A 26,561-nucleotide genomic window follows, 5' to 3' on the forward strand; every position below is an offset into this window, starting at 1 on the left:
TTTAGTTAAAAAATGTTTATTCACAATTAACGCAGTGTTAGATGGCACAAACTGCAACTCAAGTTAGCTGTAGATTGTGCATTGGTATTCTATTTCAATGATCATGCCCAATGTTATTGTATTATCCAGTGTTTCCAAACTTGCTTATCTCCTGTAAGGATGGTAGCCAGTGTTGCCGGAGCCAGCTGCGGGTTTTTGTGAGTAATTGGATGATCCTCCAGCAGGAGGAGCGTTGTTAGATTGAGCGTTGTTGTAATCTGTCAATAACATCTTAGTTTAAATTTGCAAAGGTCTTACTTATTAGTATGCAAAAAACAGAAGAATTAATGAAAAAAACAACAGTTTAAAACTCCTCAGATTGATTATAAAAGCAGGATGTGGAAAACTTTCATAGTATATAGGCAAGGTCCAACAGCATAGCACGCTTTGAGAAGGGATATTAAGGCCAGAGTTCTCTAATTACTTTGATACTCAGAGACTACACCCTATTAGGGACCACTGGGTTGCAGCAACAAGTATTCTGGCCAATAAAACCGGACTTCTATTATACCTCACAGCAACAACATATCAGAATATTTGCACTCATAAAACCACAAAATATGCGTGGTAGTGGCAATACATAACAAATAGTACGATCCAACTTACCCCCACCCCCACGTACAGCTCCGTACTGTGAAGCATTTTGTGAATAACCTCCCCCCATGTTTGATGCTGCTAATGTAAATGTATATTAATCCCAAGAATATATGTAATATACAACCCATTAGTGACCACGGGTTGGAGCAATTCAGCAATTGCCCTGAAGTGTCTTTCCTTGCACACATACGCCCACAATTTACAACATGGAGAACTTATTACCTCACTTGGATACGTCAACAATTAAAATTATCAAGTTATTCTGTTACTTCTGCTACCAGGCATGGTATAAATAATATATTAGTGGCTCATCTGGTATAAAAACATAGTGTATTTCCAACGTTTCGTCTGCCATACGCTGAGACTTCATCAGGGAATGGGCAAACTTTATTTTTTTATACCAGATGAGCCCATAATACATTATTATCAAGTTACTTTACCAACTTTATAATTAACTACCTGGTGGGTTGGGAGGGCCTGCGTTGCCCCCATTATTTGAAGCTTGTCTTGGCATACCCCCTTGCTGTTGGTAGCCACCGTTGGCGCCCATATTACCACTCATATTATCGGGGGTAGGAGGGGGTGCCCCCATTGGCCCCCCTTGTTGTGGGTAACCTTGTCCACCCATCATTTGGTTTTGCATTCCCATGTTTCCGCCATTGTAACCTCCGTAGCCAAAACCTGTGATTGAAATTGTGTTTTTATATTCTATTTCTTTAATGTTATTTCTCAGAAATTATGTTTTATACGGGTGAGGCTTGCCATGGAATTTAGACCACAGTTGGTCATCCATAGCCATTACCTTTGATATATAATGTGTATGTAACATTTGTGGTTTTTTTTTTACTTATAAACAGGTTAATATCATGTTTTATATTCATATTCATACTGTTAATGTACCTCAAGTGTCGTGTCAAATCTAACAACTAAAATAATAATGATAGGCGATTGCATATGTTTTAACCCACAAAGATTTTGTTAAAATATAAAAAAAAACATATCGCCTATGGCTATGGCCACAAAACATTTTTTTTTAGACCAGTGCTCTTCAACCTTTTATGGGTTGGTGAACCCCTAAAGTTGTTGCGTCAAACTCATGCACCCCTGATTGCTTTAACGTAAAACTAATGAAGTTTCACAATTCCCAGTGATGCAAGATATAGAATTCATATAAAAAAATGTAGGAAAGTGGCTAAATGGGTTAAAAAAGTTTAAAATGAAAAAATATTGCTGAAAATTGTTGAAGTTTGTGATGCACCCTTGTATACCTTTTTGCACTGGTGCACCCCTGGCATATTTTGGTGCACCCTAGGGTGCACCGTGCACACCGGTTGAAGAGCACTGTTTTAGACCAAGGTCAGCCTATTATGCTGAAATCACAACATCATATTTACCGTAAGGTTGGTTTCCATATCCTTGTTGTGGGTAGCTGGTTGGGTAGCCTTGTTGGTTACCATATCCGTAGTTACCTGGATAATATTGGTGTATTTATAACAAAGAATTGAACTTCCTATAGTTTTCCATGCAAATCAAAAATTATACAGGCTAATTCTGGCATATATACTGAACAGAACATGATAGGATTTAAATTTCTTTTAGATTTCCAATTCGATTCCTTTAGATTTCCAAATTTTCCAAATTTATGCAGGCCAACTCTGGCATCTATCCTAGGACATTCCATGGGTGACTATTCATATATTATATTTATACACCAAGTATATATTAGAGAATGAGTTTCCCAAGCAAATCAGTTGTCGATTATGCAGGTAAACTCTGGCATATATCTTTAGACTATAGGTCCTTATTTATATAGGTTGAGAGCCATTATATACTATATTCATATACAAAGTAGCAACACACAATATGCTTACCCATCATGTTTTGGTCAGGCATCCAACCTGTTATGAATTATGATAATGTTGATTAAAAAAAATATATAAACAAAACCTAATTTACACCAAGATAAAATATTAAACTATTTATGACAAATTGCTGAAATGCTAAATGTCCTTCTACTGAAGAAATACAACAAATGTATATACATGTGTTCTCAAGTCAAATCTTAAATACCCCACTCCTAAAGCTAAATTATTGGGGTTGAATGAATGTAACTTATTTATCCACGCTTGGTCGGAAAACGACAGACGTTAAACACGGGTATTCTGTTTCATACACCTCGTGCCCGCTTATGAGTTACCACGTATGTTTTGTGGTTGATAATTTTTAGTATTAGATTTTATTTATAAGATGGACTAACTACAACATACAGTAAAAGCATAAGCAACAATATGAGTACTTACCCCCTTGGTTACCCTGCCCATACCCGGAGTTTCCACCACCATATCCATTGTTACCATACCCTTGGTTTTGTCCATATTGCTAAAAATGAATATAGAGTTTTGTTAAACATATATAGATATTTAGAAGTTTTAAACCAGGCTACTTGTGTATTTCTATTCTATATTGGTGAAGTCAGTCATGGGACTTGAGATTTAGACCACCGTTGGCCCATTACCCCAAAACGCATGCTGCTATCATATTAAATTAAACCCTTATGTATTTCCAATATCCCAGTTTTAAAGTGTTAAGATTGAGAAACAATAATACAATTTACAGTAAGGTAAGTTAGCACACAAACCCTCACCCCTCCAGCTCCTTTCATTGAATCCATTCGTTCGCGACTTTCCGCTTTTTTTGCCTCAATCTAGTGGAGAATAAGAATAATTATAATATGAACATATACTTATTAACATTATATATTATATGACACAATGTCTTCGTTTTCAAACATTTCAGTTTAAGAACTAAAACCATAAAACGTCAGAAGTTAAAACGAATGATGGTTTTAGTTTTTTACATTTGCCATTAATTTTAGTTTTAAACCGAAACTTACAAAAATAAAGATATTTGTGCCTGTATATATGTATTCTATGTTATATGAACATTACAACCCATATATATAGAATATATATACTGGCACATTGTCTGTTTTTGTAAGTTTCGGTTTAAAACTAAAATTAATCGCAAAAGTTATAAAAAATGTAAAAAACTAAAACCATCATTCGTTTTAACTTCTGACATTTTATGGTTTTAGTTCCTAAACTGAAATGTTTGAAAACGAAGACATTGTGTCATATAATATATATAGGCCGATATGTTTATATAGAAACTGCCAGAAAATGTTTTATGCACCCAATTCTAAACACAAACATAAATTGTTATAATACTGTAGCCTAATCACTTTTGTATAAACAAATTAAATGGATTTCTTAATAAATTCATTTCTTATAGTTGGTTGGGCTTAGCTATTGCATGGTAAAACAAAATTTAGTAAAAATACAGCCAAGTGAACATTAATTACCATAAAACGAAATATATAGTTGCAAACAGTGGCGGAGCCAGGGGCGGGTTTAGGGGGTTGCGACCCCTTAAAAATAATTCAAAAAAAAACTGAAAATTTTTGATTAACCCCCCCCCCCCTTAATTTTTGTGGCTGCACCACTGGTTGCAGATATTACCAGTAAGATCAAGTTAATGGTAAGACACACGGAGAAACAAAACATACTAACAATGTACTCACATATACAGTAGTAGTAGGTATAGTTGTAGGTAGTATGTATATTATGTAGCGTAACTTAGGTTGAAGTTAAGTTTATATGTAACCTAAATGTAAGTTAAGTGGAGCCTAAATGTATTGTAACCTAGGTTAGGGTTTTATTTTATAAGTTAAATTTATTCCATTGAAAACCTAAACTATTCCTAATAATGTTATGACTATTAGACAAGGGGGAATTCAACTTGCTGACTATTTTGTTGAGTAGCCTATTTAAAGATAAGAAATTTGAATAAATGAATAAAAAAAATTTCACGTAATTGGGTATTAATAGTCGTTAGGAGATGTTTTGTATGCCTTGTGCCCGCTTAGCAGTTTACTTTGTAACTGAATATTAGTTTTGGAAATTTAAGTATACCATGATTTATAGATTTTTGTACAGTATTAAACACCAATATCACATGAAAATGGCTCTGTTAGTTATTATATTATACAGAATTCAGCATTTTATAACCCGTGTCCCATAGGTCTTATACTTATTATTATTATCATTATATCACATAACACACCTAAAGTATCTTATTTTGTTCTTAAGTTAATGAATTTATTGCGTTCTAGGTCTAACATGATAGATAAATGTCATTTTATGTCGGTGTAACTTTATATTCCCAACCTAACTGTGCTAGTAATGTGCTGTGGTATTGTATAGTATGAATGTATGTATGTGTGTGAACGTATTAATTTAAATATGTGATAGTGTATGGTGTGTAATTGAGGGTATGTGTGTGTGTGTGTAATTGAGTGTGTGAGTGCGTGCGTGTCTCAGTATGTGTGTGTGTAAAAGTATTGAATGTGCAAGAATTAAAACATAACGAACTCTTTTATCTTTGATGGTATGGTAATGTTTGGCAATAGCTTGGTCTACGGATGATTCGTCTTCAAATGTCACGAAACCAAACCCTGTTTCGTAATTAGGATAGTAATAGTTATAACTTAGCTGCCAAACCCAGCTGGCAACTTTGGCACAAATATTGACGATAAATTTTAAAGTTGTAATTAACTAATTAACATAGTATAAGATATAGTATGGCTAACCTGCCCTTAACTTCTGCCAGAAATTAAGAAATATAATATTTTCAATACATAAAATGCAAGGTTTATTTTAGTAGAAATAATCAGAACATATCAACTATTTTAACTAGGTATCTAAAACACTGGCAACACTTTACAGATGAAATAAGGTCTGGCAGAAATAAACATAGTATATTTTAAATATTTAAAAATCTCGTAATCATAAATTATATATATATGTATGAAGGAGCTAAATAATTGATGTATGGTTGATGTAGTTGTTAGGATTTGTATTTACCTTTATGTGGTTTGCTGGGATCCTCCTTGTTTAATACGAAAACCACTTCAGCCACCTGGAAATCGAAAACTAATTAACACAAGAGGTCTAAATATGTTGTTGCTGCCAGGCAATTTAATTTGTTAAATCCAGGGTGACATTGTTAAAACACAGTTAAAAAATACTTTCAGTTTGGTACTGCTTGTTTGTATAGACACCTAACAGCAAGGTAAAAGCTGCTTTAGTATTGAAAAGTGCGGTGCTTAAACATATGATATCACCCCAGGTTTTAAAAGTTTTGGTCACATGTCATTAAGCGACAAAATTCAGCTGTTAGCAAAATCAAATCACTCACTTTAATATCTTTTAAAATAGTCTATCAAAATGTATATATATTGCTACTCATGTTTTAAAAATTAGGGTGCTAACTAATTGCCAAATATAACTGTTGTTTAATAAACCCAGCACTCACCGTTCCATATCTTTCAAAATATCCTTTTACATCCTCCTGTGTGGCTTCCATGGAGATCCCACCGATAAATATCTTGTGTGACTTCGTGAAACTGTTGGCGGTTGCCTTCTTCTGTTGAAGCACTGCTTTAGGAGTGCATGGCTTTGGGTCAATCTGTAAAATAACAGTTAGGTTTGGATATTTCTATAAAGTGAAGTGGGTAAAAGTATATTAGCGCACTTTTTGAGGATTAGCATAATAATAATACCCTTTATTTGGGCTTTGATTAAAATGAGAATAAAGAATGACAAAAAATAAAATTGATAAGACAGGTAGAGACAAAACTACAGTTATTAAAACACACTTATGTTTAAAAACATATTACATTTAATTAGACGACAAAAACAGTAAATCAATTTAACACCCATGGTCCCCTGCTCCACTAATAAAATACCCTAGATTTGTTTTATTTAAAGCAACAATCGAAATGTAAATTAGTAAGAAAAAGCAAAATAAACCTAATTATCTCACCCCTTTATTATCCAGTGTATGAGGCCTTGCTTTTAACACTTCATTTACACTCGATGGATTGGCAAAAGTAATAAACCCAAACCCCCTGGAAACACCCGTTTCTTTGTCCTTCATTAAAACGCAATCGGTAACTTCCCCGAACCCCTCAAAATATTGTTTGAACCCCTCGCTTGTCGTTTGCCGAGACAAACCACCAACGAATATTTTACTAAAAAAGAAAAAACACAAAACTTGAATTTATAAAATATTGTTTTGCTTATAAATATACTTTAAATGAGAACACAACTGAACAAAGTTTAAAATTTTTACAAACGTATGTCGCCTATGTATAATGTTATACATATTTTTTTGGGTTGTATGCTTATTAGTTTTTATTATTATAATGATATATTCCATTCTAACAGGTGTTAGGTTTAGATATATGTAACGGGCGCATTAGTTTGTGCTGCAATTGTTTGCAAATAAATAACTTTAGATAACTTATATCTTACCCGGCTTCATCTGAATCATTATGCGACATATTGAAGTTTTTAGACTTTAACTATCCACAGTCAAATACCTATTTGTATATACCTAAAAATAAAATTGTAAAAAAAAAATCCACGACTATTATTCGAGGTGCGCAATCTTTTTGCTATTTACCACTAAACAGTAATGGAGAAATTTCCCACAAATACAAGTTCACTGATTATTAGCACAGTAGTATTGCATGGTTTATAATATTTTTGCATTTCACCATAAATGAAGCACGAATTCACCACAAATATAAGGTATTTTTCGTATTTAACCTTCGTAAGATGGGTATTGCAATTGCATAAGATTGTCTGAATTAGGCTTAGTGGAAAAATTACGATATTTTTCGACAATGTCAGATTTTATCTTTAACTGGTCTTGTAACGATTTTAACAAGACTGTTTGCTGTGGTAAAGTATTATCAATTCCTTTAGCTTGGTTAATTTCTTGTCGTGCTTGCTCCATCTTTTCTTTCAGATTCGTAACTTTTTGACTCAAGTTTTCAACATCGCGTCCAGACTCTAAGCAGCTTAGAATTTCGTGAACGTCTTGCAGAAAGCAGATTTCCAAAGGGCTGCTCCCTTTTTCATCATTCATTTTGAAATGACTAATCAACCCTGCGTTATAATGATTACAAAGTCGAACTACTGAAAAAACATGGGGGCAACTCTCCTAACGTTTTGTGTTCGCCTCCAAGCGACATTTAAGTATTGATTTCAGTTACTGTTAGTATTCGGGGCGTGCTATCGGTGCCAGAATAGTACTATAGCGTAAAAATAGACACCGTTAGCACATAATATCTTGATTACGTTACTGTTATCTGTTATAGTTTTCGGGGGCGAGCTACAGCATTATGGTGAATTCACATTTATACAGTTTCGTGTGGCATTGGTTTAAAACTGTTACAGTGTTTAATACTGTGCGCTTTTTAAAGTCGTGAGCAGAGTCCAATGTTTATATGCGGACTCTGGTCGTGAGGATACGGGCGTATAATTCTGTAAATGTTCTTAGTTTACTACCAAATGGGTCGATAAAAGAAAATGAAACGTAGACGACATCTTACCCCAACCTAACTTTACTTCTTTGGTCAAGTTTACGTGAATTGTTAGTGCTTTTAAACAAAGTTATTGCCTCAAAATTTTAAAATTCAAACGTGTATTTCCCGAGTTATATTCACACACGTATAAAACAATAACTAATAAAGGTATTTTGTACGATTAAAAGAGGGACATTTTCGTTTGAGGTAGTCAAAAAACAAATCTTGTGTGATTTCTGTACAATGCTTAATATCAATGGAGTATAAGTTGCGATTACTAGGGTACAATGAGTTACTAACGGCAAAAGCTGTTGGTAAAACGAAGAACTTATACCCAGCAGCAGCGTCTAATTCAATTCCCAGTGCAATTCTCGCTCGATCAGAATCGAGAAAACCGTCAAAAAGTTGCATAAAATGCTGCTTTCGTAATGCGAAAATGATCGGTGTACCGATGTTTCTCGAATCTGTTAAATACGGCGTTGTCGCAGTAGCCCAGCGTACAATATCGAACGAATTGGCTCGCTGGTCATTGGAATACTTGATTTCCCCAACAGCAATTTGTTTAACGATTGAGACTTTTGTGTTTGGTGTAGAATCTAATACATTACTAGTGGTTTCAAATACCGGCAAAACGTAAACGCTTTCCAAACTTAAAACATCGAATTTTGAAAAATAGTTGTAAAGAATATCGTACAGTTGTTCCGCCGGCTGATATTTTACGTCATAAATTAACAGATATTCGGTTAACACTTGGCTGGCAGATGTATTTAGTAAATAACTGATCGGTGGCACTTGTTCGTTTACTCCATTGAAAACCAGATGATAACCGATGTTGTCTCGCTGTTTTAAAATATCCGAGGAGTCTATAAAATGTTCCAACTGGTCAGTTTCGCGATCGTCTACGAAAATGGCTACGCTGATAGGTCCTGTCCATGTTTTACAAAGCGTTTCGAATGTCTGCATATCTTTGAGCTGTAGGTGGGTTACTAAAGTAATATCACGCGAGTCTTTGTTTTGGTATTTGAAAGGAAGATAGTAGATGTGAGTTCTATGCCTCGATGAGGCTTGAGCTGTGAACTTGTCGCAGATCTCGGTTTCTGTGAATGGAAGAATAAATGAATGAATGACTTTATTTTGTCTCTTCGTTCACGGTACAACGAAGGTCAAAATAGCATACAGAATCAAAAAGACGAGAAGTAACGGTAAAACAACATATGTCTTTATAACAAGATTGATTCTATTTGAATATGGAACTAACGATGCCATTTTTGGCGAAATATAACTTATCAATAGAAGGCGTGAGCTTCACACCCTATATACTCTATATCTATTTTATGTTGATGAGGTCTTGCAGCGTGGAACGCCATAGGTCTTGGGATTTAGGCTAAAGTTGGTCCTGTACCCAAGCCTCCATACCGTTACATCTGACGAATAATATAATGTAAAAACCAATGAATTAAGCGGCATTATAATTACCTTTGGTTAAATTATCGTCTGCGTAAAGCTTGACTTCACCCCGCTGAGTGCAACCAGGTGCTTGATGACGTAACGACATGCTATTCATTTCCAAAAAGATTGTAAACAAGTTCGTCAACCCTTGAATTTGGTCCGAATTAATGTCATGCTTTCGTACGTGGTTTCAATGGACTATTTTAACATTATGCTTATGGTCGTTATAGCAAAGTTCCATTTTTCGTTCGTATGGAAGCTGAAGATTCCAGTTACACTTTAGTTTATACAGCATATGTTTGTTATTAACAAGAAATAAATTGATAACATCTTGGTCAGCAAGCGGCACTGTCTTGAAACGTTCAATTCCCTGCTGTGCTGTTTCCTTCCATTTTAAATCCCAGTTTGCGCTTCTAAGTTTTTCGCAGTCAAGTAACATCATTCCACTATTCAACCCACGCCCAATAGCTGGCCAAACAACGTATTCAAATTTCAAAGTACCAAGGTACCAATCGGACTGGTTTTCCACCATTCCAAATGCTTGTTGTTGATCCATATGCCTAAACTGTAACCATAACTCTGCTATGTCTGTTGCAAACACCATGTCTGAGTCAAGAACGATTACCTTGTCTATGTACAGCGGTAATACTTTAAGAATAGCCAGCTTATACACACTGTTGATTCCAGAGTAATGCGTAAAAGGTAGCCAGGATACATCGTCTAATACAGCTATATCCTCATACATTGAAACTTTTAAGTCTGGTATGTCCCAACTTCTAAAAAGCTCCTTCAATATCGGCTTTGAAACGTTGTCCACGAGGTAATGGAAATGTAAACTATCTTTTCTATGGAAGAGTATCGACTTCACAAGTACTACCATATCTTTAACAGTTTTATATCCGGTGCACACGAGAAAAACATGGATGGTTTCACATTGCGACGGTTTCTGTCTCCTTGTTTGGATTTGCAGGTCGCTTTCGTACTTTCTCAACGTTGTTTTTTCTTCTTGCAAAAATCTTTTCATTAGAAAGTATGTTACCATAAAAACCACACATATCGTAACAAAGTTTCGATTAGAAACTCGTTTTATACTTCGGCATGCACCCATGGTTGTATGGCCAACGTTTTCATTCTCCTTTATCGTCCCATTTGGTAGTAGACAAATAAAAATTTCAGAAGGACATAACCATATCCAAGCTACTGTACAAGAGCGTTGTTAATTGTTAAAAACACGATTAAAAATGACATACATCTTACCCAACAATGCTATATAGACTAATATAGTAAACTCTACACCGAGTATTTCTGTCCTGTCGGCTTCTTATATCGAAATTATGAGTAGCCTATCTCACTATTTCTTCTATTATATATATATGTTCCACACTTAGCAAATCCGGTCTGTATATCAGAATGTGTTGGCTACTCTATACCAAGCTTTCCGTTTCGTACCATACCAGTCAAAACACATTTGCGGCTTTTTGTAGGACACTATTGTTTCGAACCTCGAAAACACAGCTCTCTATGCTTAAGTGAATGACTATATTTTGTATTTTATGGCACGGTAACGAAGGTCGGAGCAGCATGCCAAAGCTAAAAGACGTGAAGCAACGGTAAAAACAACACTTGTTTTAACACGCCTATTGAACAACAGTATACAAACTTGCTTGATAAAATATTGGTCTGTAACACTCTAAAAAAATTGCAGGAAATAGTTTTATGTTTTGTTTCTCAGCTCTGCTACAGCGCTACAGGATATGACACAACTTTGCCCAAACACGATCAAAATAATCGGGTTTAATAAACTGCAGTGACTTCCGATCCGAAGGCCATACTGTTCCAAGTAAATAAAAAATGAAATGTTTTATCTTCGAATGGCAGAGCAACGACAGTCGTTATAACATGGGTGTTTTATACATATCGTTCCGGCTTATGAGTTACCACGTATACGTTTTTTGTGGGTGAAAAAAATTGTGTACCATAGTCCGTATATAAACTCGGGGATTCCACCTATTTTTATAAATGTAACACAAAATAAATAAAAAGTTGTCGTTTAACGTAGTTTTTGAACAGGGTATCAACAATATATCTCCATATCTGAAGCAGAATCTGTATAGAAACATTTATATACGGATTCTGATCTGAAGAAAAAGGTTCCAACTTTTTGGTCCCTGGATAAAAGAGCGCATCCTAGCGGTACAAAATTTTCTCTTACCAGCTGGGAGAAGTGCATGTGCTTTGCGTGGAAAAATGATGGATTTTCAAGTCGTTTTACTCGAAATTACTGAGGTTTTATCTTCTCAAACTGCGCTTGCTTACGAGTTAGCTATTTTGTCGAAGGTATGTTACAAAAATTCAAACGCGCAACGAAGACAGAAACATTTCGGAGCGCTGAAAAAGATTGAACGAAATTTTAGAAAATTTGTCTCAAACGAAGTTTTAAATGCGGCTCAGAATGAGCTCTGTGTGCTAGAAGATTCCCCATCAAGATTAAACAGATCTGTTAAAGAAATACACTTCGTTTTGTACCAAAGTTACCTCTATTTAAACGAAGTATGTAAAAACTGTATGGAATCTGTACAACATAGTTTAGACCAATTGCGCATCGAACGGTTCGTCAAATATCATGTTTTATTGGTGACACTGTCAAGCAAAATTTACAATTTAACTGGAAAATTAATGGCGGAAATGAAAACATGGATATTAAAACTACAAAGCACATTTGACCATCTAAAAGTTTTGAAACTTCCAGACGATTCTACAATACCTATTACAGTTGATGCTTTACCAACTTGTTTAAATGAAAATGAAACCACAATTTCTATAAATGAAACAACTGACATTGCTGATAAAACTAGGGGGAAAAGGCCATTAACTTGTATTGAGGATGAAAATGCCGTAGACATTGGCGTTGCTCTTGACAGGAGTACCTTCTTAAAAAATACTCAACAAACTCAAAGTCCAGCTGACAGCCTACCTATAGTGCAAGATATCTGTTCAACACCTTATGAAGCTGGAGCTGAAACGACATTTTCTATAAAACAAAGAAATATTGCTGATGATCCTGCTATAGAAGAAGTAACAGCTTTTAGTAACAATGAAAATACCCCAGATTTTGGTATTGTTATAGATAGGAGTGCCTTTTTAAAAGATCTACAAAGTAATGCAAAAAGCTCTCCAAAATCACCCGTGACTTTATCTACAATAGAAGTACCAGAAACTAAACTTCACCAAAAGGTCCAAAAGAAAATTAAACCTTTGCGAAAAATGTTGACAAAAAAGAAATCAAAACGTTTAAATGCCAAAATGAGAAATGTCCCTTTAAAATTAAAACGTTATCACTGTAATTTTAACTTGCATTGTGCTAGAAAAAAGCGAATGAAATTTGTATTACGTTCACTAAATACGAGATAAATGCTTTGCAGATAAATTTCTGTAAGCCAATGTCATAAGATTGAGTTTTTAAGATATTTGAAATGTGATACTTGACGTTATGGATGTAACAAGTGTTCAACATGTACTGCGTGAGTTGTACGCAGTATCAACAATTACTGTGAAGCAACTGGAAGGATATGCCGACAGTAACTACTACATATCTACACAACCAAACCAATATTCATGTACAGAGTTTGTATTGAAAATAATTCATATGGAGAATGAAAGCGTTAAATGTAAGTTGTAAAGTTGTTTAACATTTTCATTTCAATAAATTTATAACACTTTGTAAACAGCCATGTGTGTCTTTTTATATTAATTTTCTTGTTTTATGAACATTTAACTTCAGGATAAAAGCTGTTGTTGGCTTAAAACTGTAGTGTTAAAATATATGATGTCACCAGGGGCGCAACCAGGGGGGCTGTTTTGCTGTCATGACAGCCCCCTTTTCCGCAGACACGCACGCAGCCAGAAAGTGCTAAGACGCACACACGCGTTGCATTCAATATTACATTCATTCGCTTGGAATTGAAACAATTTTTCGTTCAATTGTTACGTCACTTGTCCTATTGCAACGTAACTATTAATTATGACGTTTCATAATATAACAATCGGGAGGAATGTGCCCACTGCCCAACCAACCACGAGATCGAAACATCGTGTATGAGCGTCACATTTTTACGCTCTGCGCCGGCGTAGGAAATAAAGGAAGACGCATGCGGTAGCATACATTCCACACCTAACAAGCGGAGCAATCGATGTGAATTTATTCTCGTGAAAAGTGACGTAATAAAACTCTGGTTCTCGTGTAGCCAACAAACGATATTTTTTGGCTTTCATCCAATCTCGACCGGGCAGTACTTTGAAATATTATATTACAATCTCTGCTGGTTCCAATTTACTAATAGCGTCGCTCCTCACTCTTATATTAGCACTTCACCTAAAAAAATCACATAATCGCGGTTTATCTGCATATAAAGCAGTGGTTCCCAAACTTTATTTACTCGCGTTACACTTTTAGGTTCATGCAGCGTTCTCGACTTCTCCTACCACCTACATACTAAACTACTGAAGGCTCGTGAATAACTAATCTTAAATAGTGAAATTAGAAACCGCACGCATAAGTATTTTTTTCAGCGAGAATTCGCAACACAAACTTGACACAGCTTTTTCAAAGTTGCGTGCAAAATATATGTAATTTGCCTATTAAACAAGGTAACACGGTGGAATAAACAACCTAAACATGTTCCAGAAGTAGCAATGCTGTATATTTACGATGTTTTCCTCAACCAAGCAGCATAATTATTACGAAATAGTAGGGATCCACACGTGGATTCATTGCATCATAATAGCGATTGTTTGACCTGGCAACTGATTACGACATAATAGCAATTCACACGTTATTGGCGTCATAATAGCGATTGTCCCCCTAGATTATTTAGCCTGCAAGTGCTTGAAAACAGGTTGGATATTAGCCCTTTTTACGTATGCCAAGAAGTAAAGATAGGCTTGGAAAAATACTTTGTACGCGCATGAAGCAACGCCTAGGTTTAAAAAAGTTGGAAACCACTATAATGGGGAATATAGATAGCATGAAATGTCACGCTCAACGTAATGTATGTGAAATAAACTAATGCTTATAATTATAACAATCCCTAAAAGATCATTTGCGATCGTTTGGTGTAAACTTGATAAAACCACAGAACTACTGATCGTATGGGAGAGAATAAAACACGATTGTTTATCAACAATCTCGTTTATGATGTAACAATCGTAATGGATTATCAAAGGTATTCTGACGAAAATATTCGTTAAATTATCTACGATGGACATGCGTAAAACTGTCACCAATGTTTCATTTGTTTTTACTAATTTAGATACGTCTTTTTACCAATGTAGATGTAGTAGTTAATTTACCGCGTAAAGTAGAATGTACATTCGTCTGCACAACCAATAAGGGGGTATTTTATCGCGTCAGAGATAAACGTTGACTGGACGTAAATATGACAGTCCCCTTTTGAACACGCTGGTTGCGCCACTGGATGTCACCCCTATTTTAAAACAGATGGTGACAATGACATAGCTTTATTACTGTATTTGAAGAGATAAATATAAATAATGTTCTGTTAAGTACCATAATATCTTTATATATTTTGTAAATTTCATCCTATATACATGCAGGTCAATACCATGCTATTGGTTGTGCATTACAACATTTACATAAACAAGGTGTTCAAGTTTCAAAACTAATCCCAACAGTTGATGGAGAAATGCTTGGTTTATATGGTGGGTGAGTGGGTCCATGTTACGTATGTAACAATTTTTATAATGTGTTTGTCAGTGTGTGTATCAATAGAGAAATAAGGAAATAAACATTTTGGAATAGTAACCGTAAATCATCAGTTCTAATAGGAACCAGAAAATCATAAATATATATACTTTTTTATTGTAAAGGTGTATCTGTATCCATGTGTGTGTGTGCAGAGGTAAATTATAGATGTGTTAGAACTGAAATTTATGTCGGAGTTGCCCCATTTTCCAGGCCTTAAATTGATATTGTAGCTTAATCCTTTCTTTCTTAGATTTCAATGACATTTTATGTGGGGTAATGTTGCTTACATATATACAAGGACAGACATTATGTGAGGTTGTTGTTACTCAACTTCATATGAATGACATTGCTCAACAAAGTGGAAAGGCAATTGCACAAATAGATGAAGCATTATCGGTACGATGTGTTTCTGATATTTAAGTTGAGCCATGTTATGCAATAGCATGCTTAGTGTTTAATTTTAAGCAGATTTTTATCTTCTTAATATAAAAACTTTAATATTGTTCAATGGATGTTAATGAGTCGTCTCTCACATGAGTTATAACCTCATGGCGAATGTCAGTTGAAATTGTTTTATAACTAATGCCAAAAAAGTTTATAATATATTATATATATATATTTATATATGGCATATTGTTTTTCTTGGTTGCAGAAGTGACACCTTACATGTTCTGTACATTAGATTTCCAAATATTTTGGTTTATTTTTTCTTAGACATTACATCTTTCAGATGAGTTGCAACTGAAGGGGGAATGGAATTTGTTAAACTTGGATTTTGTAAAATCCTGTTCCCACTATATGCGTTGCAACAAAACGAAGGATCTTTGTCATCGTGTCTTCAATCTTTTTGAAGACAAAGTTGTAAAGAACTTGAACAAGTTACAAACAGGTGGTTTATGTCGTTATCTTTTATTGGTAATTAGTTGTTTTGTTTCACAGTGGTTAGGGTGTCTGTCTCTAGCTTAGAAAGTACAGGTTCAAGGCTCACTGCTGCTACCAATGTGGGCGCATGTGTTATTGGGCAAGGCACTTAACGTCACAGCAATTGCTCTAACCCCCTTATGGGTTGTTTAAGTTGTCAGTTATACATAAAAAAGACTCTTAAGCAAGCACAAGGTGTATAAAACAGAACAGTCGTGTTATAATGTCTGTCGTTTCCCCGCTATGCGAGGATAAATACCTTACATTCATTCAAACATTTATCTACAGGTTTAATACATGGAGACGCAAATGATGCAAATTTAATCTTAAAGCAGCAACCTGGGTGTGGGAGATGGATAATTGAAGGTGTGTAAACTTATACATGTAGTATGAGTCATAGTTCAGTGGTCACTAATAGGTTGTACAACCTTGTGTGGTGGGGTTGTTATGTGCCAACTCTGGCCTAAATCTTTGCGTATTGGGGTGGTAGGCACATCACCTTGTTTATCTGCCAACCCAGAGTACAGAGTATGTAGTAACTTGTGAAGTGCTAAACCCTAAAAACTTGGTTTTGCTTAGGTCCCAATCCAACCAACTTAAATGGCCTAAATCTTAAAGGTCCTATTGAATCATGTAGAATATATTGGTTGGAGCATAATATATGCATAGGCGCCAAACTTGGGGTGGCAAGGTAGGCAAGGCTACCCTGGATTTTTCAGCACTGCCCAATTATTGAATGTTAGGACCAAAAAGTTAGATTTGATTCATAGAAACGGGTTGGTAATTATTCCTGCCTCCCTTACATTTTAAAAAGTTTGGTGCCAATGAATATATGTATATAATATATACATCATAATATTCTAAAAGTGGATGCTAAAAACTGTTTGTATCTTTCCTTTCCAGGAATCATAGACTTTGGGGACATGGCCCACAGTTTCTATCTGTTTGAAATTGCAATATTAGTTGCTTACTTTATGATGAAAGCATTTAAAGATGGTTTAGATGCTGATATAGTGGCAGATCATGTTTTAAAGGGATTCAAATCTGTTTTACATTTAAACACACTTGAGCATGAGGTTTTGTATGTAACTGTTGCTGAGGTTGCTGCTCATTCATTGTGTAAAACTGCAGCGGACGCACAAAAGTCTCCCGACAATTATGACTACATTATACAGGATTATGACGCGTTTGAAAAACTCTTGTCTCATATTTGTGATACAAATATTACAAACAGAATGTAGATGACAGATGAAGAGGGTGTTTAGTGACAAAGGCACCAAACCTGGGGTGGCAGGGTGGGCAGATCAACCCGGGAATTTCTGTGCTTGTGTGATTAATGTTATTCTTAGTAATACTTCAATTTAAAACAATAGCAAATTATGTTTAAAAAATGGGAAATTTTTATAAAAACAATTTGAAAACGAAGTATATTTAATCATATTGATCAAAGTATTGTTTTGTGAAATTATTACTTTTTAGATCTAACTTTGTTTTGATTTTGATGGAGATTTAGTTTTTACAAGGGGCTTTTTGGAGTCAATACACTAATTGTAATGGACAACAATGTAATTTACAGAAGACTTTTAACATTTTCCAGCTCTAACCACTGTGTTTAATTGTTTTACAGAAATATGAGCGCAGTATTATCTAATGATGTAAATAGTTTGATATTACCTGAATACTCCTTGTCCCAGTTTGCCCCGCCCACTAACAAAGCATCAAGTACCACCTACAGTACCAGTTACGCATCTAATGGATCATCAACATGTGTGGAAACCAACACAACTAATGGAAACACTTCTCTCCCAACATTCCCAGCCCCTTATTCAAACGTGCCTTTCCTACCTGTTTCGAAAGGAAATATCAAGAAACTCGCGCAGACCAGGTTCGTGAACTCGTCCCCAAAGAGCTACAGACTGATGCCTGCTTCAGTGGAGTCGTCTGAATCTGACCGAACCAGTTTCGTCGAGAAAACATCGCACAAGTTCTTCCTGCCTGTCACTTACTTTCTTGAGATCGCAAAATTATGGGAAGTCTCCAACCGTAGTGAACTAGAATGCCACTTCACGATCGCAAACAATAAGGAAGAATTTAAAACTACAGGCTCTGTATTACATGATGAACACACCAGCCAACATAAGCAGAGACCAATATGCCATGCAAGACCCATACCTGCTAAGCTATGGGGTTCTCATAAGACCACGTTGAAAAGGCAAAGAAATGAGAATTCTGTCGAAGCTGAAAAAGATTTGCTTAGAAGCGTCAACAGGTTCTTGGGTAGTTGTAGAACAAAGGACAAAATCCCAGCAAGCATGTCAGGTGAATGGCTTTCAACCTTATGGTTTATTACATTGATGCATGCATTTTCGTAATAAATGTAGGCATATATATATATATATATATATTATATCTATTACTTTTGGGGAAGCGGCAGGTCAACATCTTGTAAGTCCCTGGTACTCTAGGTATGGGGGTATTATTGGCAAAATTCCGACCTAAATTCATACCATACTACAGGCCGCACTTATATTGAATAAAATGATATTTGCATGGTGTGATTGGCCAACCCTAACATTAAGTTGCCGTAGGACCTTACCACATAGAATAAATAAACTTACGCAATATATGGGCCAACTGTCGCATAAACCTCAGCAGGTCCTATACTATGCCACGCGAGGAACCATATATAATAAATAAACATACAGTTACATAAATACATAAATAAACATACATATAATAAATGAATAGAATGTGCATATATAATGTTGTGGTAATGGGACAAGTGTGGGATAAATCTTAAGTCCCTAGCAAGCATGCCATGGAACCTCACCCATAAATAATAAATCCCCCCCTCACTAGATATTAGTACTTCATCCACCAATGTTGGAAGTGAAACTCGAAGATATCTTTCGCAAATTGTTTCCCTGATGAGCAGAAAGTTTGCAGCTCGCCTTGTAAACCAACAGAACGATTTTGATTTCAATGGAAAAACGATGGAATTTCCTGCACAGGACGACGTGTATAAACTTGACAAGTTAAACCAAATGCACTTGTGTGAAAATAAGAGGGGGAGTATAGAGGATCACAAGAGGAGACATGATCCTCTGATTGAAGGTAAAGGGAGACAGCATCAAGAAGATAATGTTATCTCGCATCCGGATCAAAAGATTAGGGATTTTCTTCCTGGCTCGAAACATCAGGATCTAAATCTTAGCTTGGATCTGGATCAAAAGATGTTGGAGGTTGATCCTACCTCCCAAGATCAGAAAGAAGATGACCTGCATCCGGATCAAAAGATGGATCGTTTTGATCCCGCCTCTCAATATCGGGGAAATGATGTTGCATCTGATCTTGATCATAAGATGGAGGAATCCGATCCCAAGGAAGACAGGAATGATCGGCAAGTGAAGATCTTCTCCATGTCATCAGAGGATGCGGTTGGGGAAGCTGACGAGCATCTTCTTATCATCCATATAAATAAGAATCAAACTAATGGAGAAGATCAGGATCAAACTAGTTTCGGTGGTGGGTATAACTAATTGGGTATCGTATAGTTAAATAAACTAATTCGTAAATTAAGATAAATAAACCCAAACGAATTAGTGATTTTGTATAAATAAATTAGTGAGTAGAATAAAATAAACCAAAGTAGTTATTTTGGTGAATTGTTATAGGAGGTTAGGCAAGGTGGTGTTTCATGACCCCAACCACACAACGCACATTATATTTAACATTTACCTCGTATATAGATAACTATGCAGTAGCACTCAATACATATAGAATAGAATGTGCATTTACAATGTTGGGGTAATGGGCCAACTCTGGTATAAACCCCAGGTCCCATGGCGTTCCTCACTGTAGGACCTCACCCATATAGAACAGAATGTGCATGTACAATGTTGAGGTAATGGGCCAACTTTGGCCTAAACCCCAGGTCCCATGGCGTGTCTCGCTGTAGGACCTCACCCATATAGAATAGAAAGTGCATTTACAATGTTGGGGTAGTGGGACAACTCTGGCTTAAATCCCAGATCCCATGGTGTGCCTCACTGTAGGACCTTACCCATATAAAATAGAAATCTTAAATCATTGTAAAATATCTCCACAGAGGAACCATCTCATAAGAGAAGAAGAACGAATAGTGAACCAATGTCTACCATGGCAAGGTTAGTCTTACATCTTATATTAGTCACATATGCACACAATGCTAACGGTAAAGTATACAACAATAAAAATACAAGTGCTATAAAATATTTAACAAACAATAATCAAGTCCAATGAATAGTTCACTGTGGGGAGGAATATTTTAGCGGAAATGACATCTATTTAAATAGAGTTTATATAATTGTTGTCACATATATTTACGTTAAACAGTTAAACATCTGTGTATATATATATATATATATATAATATTTTTTCTTCAGCAATGCCAAGAATGTGATAAAGGAACATGTCGTGTCTACTGTTGGTGTTGGTAAGTGAATGTGTTTGTGTTATTTGTGTGTATGTAGTAATTTACTTTAAATGTATATGTTTACACAACTTATGTATTGCGTTACCCCAAATATAGGGGGTAAGTGAATGTATGTATCTTGTCCATTAGTCTGTATGCTCTAATTAAGTATAAGTTATCTTTGAAAAGGCATCACCATCAAGGTTTGTATCTGATGCAGAGTATTTGTAGGATATATGAATGTGTCTGTATCTTCACTATCTTGTACATTGTGCTTTATAACTTTATAAGGTGGCCTATCTTTGAAAGAATATCTCAAGGGGTTTATAGTTATATCTTATCTTATGTAAATTTCAATCCTTTTAGATTTATATCACATAAACTTAAACCTAGCTTAAACAAATCAAAGTAACTACAGACGTTTTGTCAATGGTCTATTACAGCTTTTCATTTATATAAGTTTTCTATCACTCAAATTAAAAATTTTCTGACCTTTGTTTCTTTGAACAGGCCCCCATGATACAAACTCATCTAGTTACAAATGTTTTTACTGCCAAGTTAGATGCAGAAAAAGAATAGATTGCGCAAGACACATGCTAACACATTTGCCCAGCTGATAAAAAGAATTCGTTTCCCCAATATTTCAAAACATTCTGTTATCTTATTTAAACATAAGCTGTTATTTTTTTATTTGAAAAATCAGCTAAAATAGCTTTTCAGTATTTTTCCATTTGTATTCACAGTCTTACACATTAAGATAAATTATGTGCAGTATTTTAACTATTCCATATGAACTACAATGTGTTCTGTTTATTACTTTTACATTTCATTTATTTTGTTTTTAATTCCTTGTTTGTATATTGTATTACAACTGCATAAGTTTTAAATTGAGCGTCATTTTTAAAACATGTTAACAGTTTGAACTTTTCTAATGTATTATGTTTATGAACAACTTCATAGGCACCAATCTTTTATAAACACAGGGGAGGCAGGAATAGCTAGACACCAAATCCTAAGAAACAAATCTAAATTATTGGTTGTAATGTTTACTAAGTACTGCAGAATTCCAGAGTTAGCCTGCCCACCTTGCCACCCCAGGTTTGGTGCCTATGAATATCACATATTATGCTAAACGTCCTTCTGCATTCTAGGTAAAGTTATTTAACTAAATTCACACAATTATACCTTCTTATTTTTTAATGCTACCACCTTGCATTTTATCATTTAATTTTATTCAGTAAAAATTGACTAATTTTAATTCTGAACTTTTATCACTTATTTTGCCGTACCAGTGTACCAGTGTACCTGATGTTTTGTTTATGGATAGTTTCATGTTATTATGACAGAAAAGTTGATTTCTTTAATTTTTTATGTATTTTAGGTTCTAGGTGTTTAATTAAATTCATAATCATGAATGTGATCGGGATATCTGATCTCGTTCCAACGCAAACACAAGGAAAAATGTGAGTTGGTATGAATTATATGTGTGTTTGCTTGGTGTTGAGCTGCATGTAACAGGAATGAATGTTTTGCACATTGTATTTAATGGAAGTCCTTTGTATATATACAGTGTCAATTGCTCCGAAAAAATGGGTTGAAGTTCACAACATTCATTATAACACAGGTGTTCTGTTTTATATACACCTCGTGCCCGCTTACAAGCTGCCAAGTATGTAACTTATTTATCCTTGCGTAGCAGACCACGACAGTCCCTAAAGCACGAGTATTCTGTTTCATACACCCCGTGCATGCTTAGGAGCTACCACGTATGTAACTATATGATAAAAAAAATCAATCAATGATTTGTGTTCCAGATTATGTTGCGAGTGTGGGACCGAAATCGAGCCGAACCCGAGCAATATGTGCGTTGATTGTTTACGATGCAAAGTAGATATTACAGATGGGATACCAAAGCATGGGAACCTACTGCAGTGCAAGAACTGTGTAAGGTAGGTGGGGGGGTGTCTGCACTTGCACTTAAACATAAAGGGTGGATGTATAGCAGCTGTTATACAACTTTGCTTGTTCTCTAGATGGTCCCCTTAGTTGGCTCTTTTTAAGGATTAAATTTCAGAAGACCTGAACTATAAACACTAGAGTTATACTTATAACAGTTTGGCTGCATTGGCGGCTGGTGGTTTATTATGTAAAATTTAAGTAGAAAACAACAATTTATGTCTCTGCATTCTCTTCTATATGGGTGAGGTTCTACAGTAAAGCATGCCATTATCGTTAAGATTGCAGTCTGTTTAAAGATGCTTTTACTTTAGCGAATTTTTCGGCAGTACCAGTTTATAGTTTCCTGAATTTTGCCTTTTTCTATTGAAATATACACGAACATGCTATTACTTTGTTCAGATACTTATCGCCACCAGTAGCATGGATACCAGCTCAACCAGAGTCTCGTGAATTGCTCGCTATTTGTTTAAAACGAATCAAATCAGCGTTGCAACGCGTTAGGCTGGTGGATGCTTCGTTTATATGGACGGAACCTCATTCGAAACGTGTTAAAGTTAAAATCACAGTTCAAAAAGAGGTTGGTGGTTGTGTTGTTTGGTGTAGCAGATATATGTACTAGGTATCAATGTGCATTTTAAGCACCTGTGTGTACAGTGAGTCCATAAGATATACAGGATGCATTGTCATAGGCTTCATAGCATCACAAGAATGCATCATCATACCCAAAGAGTTTAAATATGCAGTTTTATCTAACATAGAAATAACATTACATTAAAAAAAGCATAGAAATATAACATAGAAAAAAAAAATAAAAAAGCTAAAGCAATTACTGTTGTAATTGCATTATACCATGGACTGCGTGAAAAAAGGTAAACAAGCAGTGCCTTAAGTTTACCATAGCAATGCTGGCATAAGCAACTACAACTTTATCTAAATTGAAATTGGCACACCCAGGTTGAAGGCGGGACTTTCTTAGAACAAACATTTGTGGTTGAATACGTCATTCATAACCATATGTGCCCTGATTGTCATCGAGTCGAAGCTAAAGATTATTGGAATTCATCTGTGCAGGTGGAAGTTGTGGATTACATTCACATGTTTGCACTTTGTTGTTTATACCAGTGCTCTTCAACCGGTGTGCACGGTGCACCCTAGAGTGCACCAAATATGCCAGGGGTGCACCAGTGCAAAAAGGTATACAAGGGTTCATCACAAACTTCAACAATTTTCAGCAATATTTTTTCATTTTAAACTTTTCTAACCAATTTAGCCACTTTCCTACATTTTTTTATATGAATTCTATATCTTGCATCACTGGGAATTGTGAAACTTCATTAGTTTTACGTTAAAGCAATCAGGGGTGCATGAGTTTGACGCAACAACTTTAGGGGTTCACTAACCCATAAAAGGTTGAAGAGCACTGGTTTATACAACTATTTATTATATTTACTTTAAAATTTAAAAACATGCTACTACTTTTATTGTTTCGCTCCCTGGGTGTTGGAGCGATGTCACATATCCCATAACGTTGAGTTGTGTATCGATTGAGTTTTTTTTTCGACATTGAGTTGTGTATCACATGTTTTGGCCCTGGCCTGTATTCTATATGGGTAAGATCTTTGTTTAAGCACTAAGTGATATAGATCTGTTACCTGTTACCCAACACTCATACTCCCCAGGTTAGTGGGTATGCTTGCGTAACCAAAGGATATCACGATACTGCTACCATTGTGGGCATATGTGTCCTTGGGCAAGACACTTAACAAACATTGCTCAAACCCAGTGGTCACTAATATAACTATAGAAATATTATATATCCATTTAAATATTTGAATAAAGGTCCGTCAAAAAGCTGGCCATAAGAAAACTTTCTACTACCTTGAACAAGTGATCCTTAAACACAAGATGCATCAGAATACAACTAAAATATCACAGAAACCAAGTCAGTATACAATGCATAGTGATTCCAATATATGTATATAATATATAATATCATTAATGAGATGATGAAGTAAATGGTTCTTCTTGTATTATAATGTAAATTTGTGAAGTAGCAGAAAATAACACAGTAAGATATGGAATTGATCATCCATATTAACTGTTTACCCCTGATATGCTAAACTTTAACCTGCCCACCCGCCACCCCAGGTTTGGCGTTCATAACTGTATTTGAGTGACTTTATTTTTATATTCAAAATAATTAGGATTTTTTTCAATAAAAATGAACTTTTTTAGATGGTTTGGATTTTTATTATTCATCAAAACAAGATGCACGGAAATTCACAGATTTCTTGATGAGTGTTCTGCCATGCAAGTATGTGCCAATATGTCTTGGATTATTGTTCTATTCTATTTGGGTGAGGTCCTACAGTGAGGCATGCCATGGGACCTGAGATTTAGACCAGAGTTGGCCCATTACCCCAACATTGTATATGCCCATTCTATTCTATGTGGGTGAGGTCCTACAGTGAGGCACGCCATGGGACCTGTGATTTAGACCAGAGTTGGCCCATTACCCCAACATTGTATATGCCCATTCTATTCTATGTGGGTGAGGTCCTACAGTGAGGCATGCCATGGGACCTGTGATTTAGACCAGAGTTGGCCCATTACCCCAACATTGTATATGCACGTTCTATTCTATATGGGTGAGGTCCTACAGTGAGGCATGCCATGGGACCTGGGATTTATACCAGAGTTGGCCCATTACCCCAACATTGTATATGCACATTCTATTCTATATGGGTGAGGTCCTACAGTGAGGCATGCCATGGGACCTGGGATTTATACCAGAGTTGGTCCATTACCCCAACATTGTATATGAACATTCTATTCTCCTTTGCCCTACAGAAAACTGCTAAGACCAGCCTTAGCCCATCACTCTTTATATTGTGAATGTTAAAGGAAAAAGTGTCTGCCATCTGGCGTATTAAAGTCATGGCATCTGTTACATAATAAACTTGGCAAAATTGTCTCGGAATTTTCTGCACCATTTATAATCCAAAGACTTTTTAGACCTAATTATATGGGTGTCTATTTTTTTTAAATAAAATAAATCGGTCTCTATTTCATCTCCACTTTGCATTAAAACTGACCCCACATCTCAGGTACCAATCCTCACAGAAGTTGGTGTCACATGACACGCATAGCAACACGTTTAATTATAAAACTTCCTTCTCAGTTGAATTACCACCTGTATGCAAGGTAAGTCTGTTGCTTTGCTGTCTTTACATTTGTTTTAAATGCTACAATTTATTTCAATCTGTTACTTGATTTTATTTAAACTTTTTTCAGACTCTTGAAGTTCATAAAATTTTGTATAATTCCATATAAAATGAAATAAAATATTTGCCGATAAAATTTCAATTTTTTTCTGATTCACATAGTGTGAGGTGTATGAAACAGTACACCCGTGTTATAACAACTATCGTTGCCCCGGCATGCGAGGATAAATAAGTTACATATGTGGTATAACTTGTAAGCGAGCACGAGGTGTATGAAACAGAACAACTGTGTTACAACGACTGTTGCGTTGCCCCGCCATGCGAGGATAAATAAGTTACATACGTGGTAATTTGTGAGCAGGCACGAGGTGTATGAAACAGAACACCTGTGTTATAACGACTGTCGTTGCCCGCCATGCGAGGATAAATAAGTTACATATGTGGTAATTTGTGAGCAGGCACGAGGTGTATGAAACAGAACACCCGTGTTATAACGACTGTCGTTGCCCGCCATGCGAGGATAAATAAGTTACATACGTGGTAACTTGTAAGCGTGCACAAGGTGTATGAAACAGAACACCTGTGTTATAACAACTGACATTACCCCGCCATGTGAGGATAAATAGGTTACATACATGGTAACTCGGAAGCGGGCACGAGGTGTATATAACAGAACATTCGTGTTACAACGACTGTCGCGTTGCCCCGCCATGCGAGGATAAA

The 26,561-nt window shown here is 35.6% G+C and overlaps 6 protein-coding genes and 1 pseudogene across 8 annotated transcripts in view; 4 read left to right on the forward strand and 3 right to left on the reverse strand.

Annotated features, from left to right (window-relative positions):
• LOC149733002 (DAZ-associated protein 1-like) lies at positions 1 to 7,712 on the reverse strand. 2 transcript variants are annotated; one of them, XM_089883353.1, is made up of 12 exons: positions 7,011 to 7,712; positions 6,520 to 6,727; positions 6,010 to 6,162; positions 5,559 to 5,613; positions 5,067 to 5,149; positions 3,281 to 3,340; positions 2,937 to 3,015; positions 2,508 to 2,534; positions 2,031 to 2,105; positions 1,096 to 1,317; positions 646 to 711; positions 1 to 257 (listed from the first exon to the last, which is right to left on the reverse strand). In XM_089883353.1, exons 1-12 carry the CDS (start codon positions 7,037 to 7,039, stop codon positions 145 to 147), a joined length of 1,170 nt encoding a protein of 389 aa, XP_089739479.1. In that variant the 5' UTR covers positions 7,040 to 7,712; the 3' UTR covers positions 1 to 144. The 2 variants fall into 2 exon arrangements, with proteins under 2 accessions (XP_089739479.1, XP_089739478.1); XM_089883352.1 differs by having other exon boundaries at positions 646 to 714.
• On the reverse strand, positions 7,093 to 11,087 carry LOC149733003 (xylosyl- and glucuronyltransferase LARGE1-like). The gene is made up of 2 exons (XM_089883357.1): positions 9,545 to 11,087; positions 7,093 to 9,165 (listed from the first exon to the last, which is right to left on the reverse strand). The coding sequence occupies exons 1-2, from the start codon at positions 9,630 to 9,632 to the stop codon at positions 8,228 to 8,230; spliced, it is 1,026 nt and encodes a 341-aa protein (XP_089739483.1). The 5' UTR covers positions 9,633 to 11,087; the 3' UTR covers positions 7,093 to 8,227.
• The window catches only part of LOC149733004 (60S ribosomal export protein NMD3-like), a 19,839-nt gene continuing 2,579 nt past the window's right edge, over positions 9,302 to 26,561 (forward strand). The window contains exons 1-8 of the mRNA XM_089883348.1: positions 9,302 to 9,316; positions 22,035 to 22,118; positions 22,470 to 22,604; positions 23,014 to 23,191; positions 23,569 to 23,685; positions 24,454 to 24,556; positions 24,850 to 24,928; positions 25,722 to 25,818. Of these exons, the coding sequence (XP_089739474.1) occupies positions 22,066 to 22,118; positions 22,470 to 22,604; positions 23,014 to 23,191; positions 23,569 to 23,685; positions 24,454 to 24,556; positions 24,850 to 24,928; positions 25,722 to 25,818 (762 nt within the window). The 5' untranslated portion in view covers positions 9,302 to 9,316; positions 22,035 to 22,065. The remainder of the gene's footprint in view (positions 9,317 to 22,034; positions 22,119 to 22,469; positions 22,605 to 23,013; positions 23,192 to 23,568; positions 23,686 to 24,453; positions 24,557 to 24,849; positions 24,929 to 25,721; positions 25,819 to 26,561) is intronic.
• LOC149733005 (xylosyl- and glucuronyltransferase LARGE2s pseudogene) lies at positions 9,708 to 10,541 on the reverse strand (annotated as a pseudogene).
• LOC149733006 (uncharacterized) lies at positions 11,593 to 12,929 on the forward strand. Its single transcript, XM_089883354.1, has one exon. The coding sequence runs from the start codon at positions 11,765 to 11,767 to the stop codon at positions 12,926 to 12,928; it is 1,164 nt and encodes a 387-aa protein (XP_089739480.1). The 5' UTR covers positions 11,593 to 11,764; the 3' UTR covers position 12,929.
• LOC149733007 (hydroxylysine kinase-like) lies at positions 13,008 to 17,832 on the forward strand. Of its 2 annotated transcripts, XM_089883358.1 has the most exons (6): positions 13,008 to 13,185; positions 15,131 to 15,235; positions 15,532 to 15,677; positions 15,996 to 16,170; positions 16,491 to 16,568; positions 17,106 to 17,832. In XM_089883358.1, the coding sequence occupies exons 1-6, from the start codon at positions 13,008 to 13,010 to the stop codon at positions 17,441 to 17,443; spliced, it is 1,020 nt and encodes a 339-aa protein (XP_089739484.1). In that variant the 3' UTR covers positions 17,444 to 17,832. The 2 variants fall into 2 exon arrangements, with proteins under 2 accessions (XP_089739484.1, XP_089739485.1); XM_089883359.1 differs by lacking the exon at positions 15,532 to 15,677 and having other exon boundaries at positions 16,012 to 16,170.
• Positions 17,834 to 22,036, forward strand: LOC149733008 (uncharacterized). Its single transcript, XM_089883346.1, has 5 exons — positions 17,834 to 18,521; positions 19,062 to 19,727; positions 20,311 to 20,368; positions 20,627 to 20,676; positions 21,166 to 22,036. Exons 1-5 carry the CDS (start codon positions 17,834 to 17,836, stop codon positions 21,270 to 21,272), a joined length of 1,569 nt encoding a protein of 522 aa, XP_089739472.1. The 3' UTR covers positions 21,273 to 22,036.

This window comes from Ciona robusta, chromosome 8, assembly GCF_009617815.1.
Source record: "Ciona robusta chromosome 8, ASM961781v2".
NCBI classification, from domain to species: Eukaryota; Metazoa; Chordata; class Ascidiacea; order Phlebobranchia; family Cionidae; genus Ciona; species Ciona robusta.